This window comes from Nicotiana sylvestris, chromosome 4, assembly GCF_000393655.2.
Source record: "Nicotiana sylvestris chromosome 4, ASM39365v2, whole genome shotgun sequence".
Lineage (NCBI taxonomy): Eukaryota > Viridiplantae > Streptophyta > Magnoliopsida > Solanales > Solanaceae > Nicotiana > Nicotiana sylvestris.
Window position 1 is genome coordinate 86,694,612 of NC_091060.1, and position 3,911 is coordinate 86,698,522.

A 3,911-nucleotide genomic window follows, 5' to 3' on the forward strand; every position below is an offset into this window, starting at 1 on the left:
CACTAAAAAATGGGTTGGATAATGAAATTTTTTAAAAACGGGTCAAAAATATGGATAAGAACCATATTATCCATTTAGAAAATGGATAACTAATGAGTTTGACTTTTATATTTGTAAAGCCTCAAATTGGGGGTTTTTCAAGTTTTGGAGACTAAGAATTCCCCTAAAACTGATCATATTCAAGAAGTCATGCCCATATTATCCGCCAGTTAACCCGTTTTTTAATCCGTATTAAATGTGAGTCGAGTCGGATAATTTATCCGTTTTTTCATTACCCGTTTTCGACCCGAACCATATCCGACCCAACCCGCGAGTTTGCCACTCCTAGCGCCAACAAAGGTAACTCCAAAAGTATCAATAAATTGGGTTTGCAAAAAGGTTGTCAAAAGTGAGACTAAATCTAAAATTGGCCATTCCCAAGGGCAAATGGCCGTGTAATGAGCAGAGAACAGCCTTGTACAAGAGCACATCACACACCATGAGGAAAAGCTATTTTGAGAAAATGTCCAAATTGAATCTACGACATTCCTTTTATAGTGACAACTCATTCAGTAAGCTTTAAAGGAGAAGGGAAAAAAAAAATCATAAAACATAAACTTGGCTTTATCATTGACATACTTGAAAGCAAATGTCAAACAAGATGTATATAAACAGAGTGACATCTTTCTCCTTCACAATTACCATTTCTAGAGTAATAGCATCTTAATCCAGAATAGCAACTTTCCGTTTAATCAAGAGATGTATCAATATATACCAATGTTGCAAGTACCAGGAACAAAGTTACTCAGAAATGTGATTATACAAATCCCAAACAAGATGAACATCACCAAAATGGACCAAAGATCCACCTTTTCTTTTAATAATTTCTTTACATAATATGAAGTGAAAATACATGATTTTTACCTTTAAACTACTTATTTTTCTGGTACATTGCACCATTAACCATTCTCCCTCCTCTTCTCATCTAAAAAGGGGTCAACCAAAGAAAAGAAAAAAAAGGGGAAAATCTATATCATATTATGCTCATGTTCTAATAATATATGCCTTCTCAAAAGACAACCATCAACCAATTCTACTACACAAATTTGTGACTCATGATTTCATCTTACAATAGAGTCAAGGCCTTCAGTCCTGCTCCGAACGATCCTATGAAACACTTCTCTAACCTGGCGCTCCAAAGGATCCAATCCACTCTTTAGACCATCATAGACAAGCCCAAGTTCATGAATTCGTTCCTTCACTTCTCCATCTTTTTCCTCTGTGATTGGGAAGTTAACACTATCGATCAATTCATTCATTTGGTGCGTGCATTTCTCAATCTCCTGAATCTCCTTCAATAATCCACAAGCATTTCTACGATCCCTCTTCTTCGATTCCTCCAAAATCCTCTCGTGGAGAGACAAAATCGGAACAGCCCAAACGAACTGCCTAGTCACATAAAAATGTGTTTGCAAGCCGCGGTCTTGGCAAGGAATTGCAGCCACAAGTGCCCACATTACAAAATACAACACATAACTCATTGTAAAAACAGCCAAAGATAATCCGTTACTAGCAACAATTTCATTACTCCTCGGAGCAACTAAATTATTACCAATTGCTTGGAGCTGCTTAGCAGCAGACCAATTCCTCGATACACTCCACGATAAAGACCTAAAATGCCCCATAGACTTGTGATCATTCTGAGTATTGGTCCGCCCGAATGATCTGTTTCTATGGTTAACAGTTGGATTAGAATCCTTTTCGTCTAGCATACCAATAGTCAAATCGACCAACGCCTTTTTGGCGCGACGAAATTGACCTTCACCAACACTCCTCTGATTCTCCAATGCACACAAAACAATCTCCATCTGCTTCTGCCATTGCCTGATCTGCTCAATTCCGTCCCTTATCGCGTTACATACATCCAAACCCTTCACACTCCTATCGAAATAATCAGTAATATAACGGTCCATTGGAGCTTTATTCAAGTAAGCAGTGTTATTAAACACAATGGACCTGAATTGTTCCTGGCAACAGAGGAATACATCCAAGAGTTTTCGAATCCACGGGATCGAAAGCAGTTGATCAGAATCAACAGAAGCTAATTCATTGAAACGCTCAGCGACTTGCTTTTGAAAAGATTCAAGTTCTAGCTCTTGGCTAGTTGCCTCATGAGCAGATTCCATTGAATGCACCTGATCACGGCGCATACTCAAAAGTGACCTTCCAAAATTTGTGAAAGATGCTGATGCCCCTTGATAATCTGTAACTGGCATTTTCTATAGATTTTTTGTTATTTTTTTGTCACATGAAACAGTCCAATAAAGAAAATCTTATAACTTTTTTGACAATTTGAAATTCAACCCACAAATTGTTGAGAGTAGAAATAGGAGAAATGAAATGACAAACACGAAATTCGGATCATACCCCCAAAAAGCCGCACCTTCAATAGGAATTGGAAGTGAAAAGAAATTATCAAAAAGAGATCAACCCTTCAAGACTGAATAACACTAAGGCAAAAGATTCAAACTTTAAGAATATTACCCACTAAAATAAGATGAAGAAATGGTGGGAAATGACAAAAGAGATTTCACGAAAAGGAACACAACACTATCCTTAACAAGACCAAAATTCCCAAATATTCTTTAAACCGTAAAATCCAAGAGAAGCCATCAAATAAAAATAAGAATAGATGGAAAATCCCAGATTCAATATTTTTTTTTTCTTTCAGTGGACAAAGGAAAGAGAAAGGCAAAAGAAGAGGATGTTTGTGTAACCCTAACAGGAGGAATACGCCTTTATATTGTGGTTCATTTGGACCGCGTATATCGGTTTGTTGGAAATTAAAAAAAAGGAAAAAAGAAGAATGATGAAAGAGAAATTTTAATGATTATAAAAACAAATATTCTCAAAAGGTAATAGAGTAACTTTGATGGAAAAAATAATCTAATCTAATTGGTGACTAAATATCGTAAATTAAGCTAATAAGGGTTTGGTTTCAACTTTTGCTAACACACACGCAGTGGACACGCATCATCTTCAATTGAACTGGGGCCAATCAAGAACGTGTACCATAAATTTCAACGACGAATATTTGATGTTAAATCTTGTCCGTTGGATTTACTTTAGGCTTAACCTGAGGGTGGAGATTAAATGATGTGACGATTAACTAAGGACTATTTGGTGGAATCAGCTTAGCTGACAGTCACACTATGGTTGTAGAGGGCTCAAGAAACATCTAATCAAAGATAGGAGAAACTAATTATGCTTAACTTTCATAATTAAAATATTTTAGAATGTTGAATAAGCAATAATATTTAGATAGTAATAATGTCATTCTCTCAGAACGAGAGGAGAGTATGAAATAAACATATGATTGACAAGAGAAAAGTTAAAATATAAGGAGAAGGGTATGTTTATTATAATATTATATAGTAGAGCATCTCTATCAAGAGAAATTGGCGATGTTAATGATTGTGACTCGACCTTGTTTTTTCTATAACCATTTCATATCCAGAGTCATATTATGTAAAGTTCATAAAAGGAGAAGTGTTATCTTGCTAAGAATTTCTCCATTAATTACAAAGTTAAAATTTGAGATATCTCATTAAAGATATAGGAAATCTCATTTATCCAATCACATTTTTTTGGTAGTATTCAACGTTGTTAGTCTTTCCTTACATTATGATGCTAATTAATATATTCCACTAATAAATCGTAAGGTATCTAAATGAAATAAAAACAAGTAGTATGTAATAAATGTTGTCTATCTTACGTCTCAAATAAAACGAGTCTTACGTAGATAACACAACAACAACAACAACAACAAACCCAGTTTGATCCTAACAGGTGGGATCTGAGGAGGATAGTCTGTACGCAGATCTTACCCCTACCTAATGCAGGTAGAGAGACTGTTTCTAATAGACCCTTGG

General features: G+C 35.5%; 1 protein-coding gene across 1 annotated transcript; it reads right to left on the reverse strand.

Moving 5' to 3' along the window:
- Positions 1 to 823: 823 nt before the first annotated feature.
- On the reverse strand, positions 824 to 2,763 carry LOC104233280 (protein BYPASS1-LIKE). The gene has a single exon (XM_009786655.2). The coding sequence runs from the start codon at positions 2,253 to 2,255 to the stop codon at positions 1,101 to 1,103; it is 1,155 nt and encodes a 384-aa protein (XP_009784957.1). The 5' UTR covers positions 2,256 to 2,763; the 3' UTR covers positions 824 to 1,100.
- Positions 2,764 to 3,911: the final 1,148 nt, after the last annotated feature.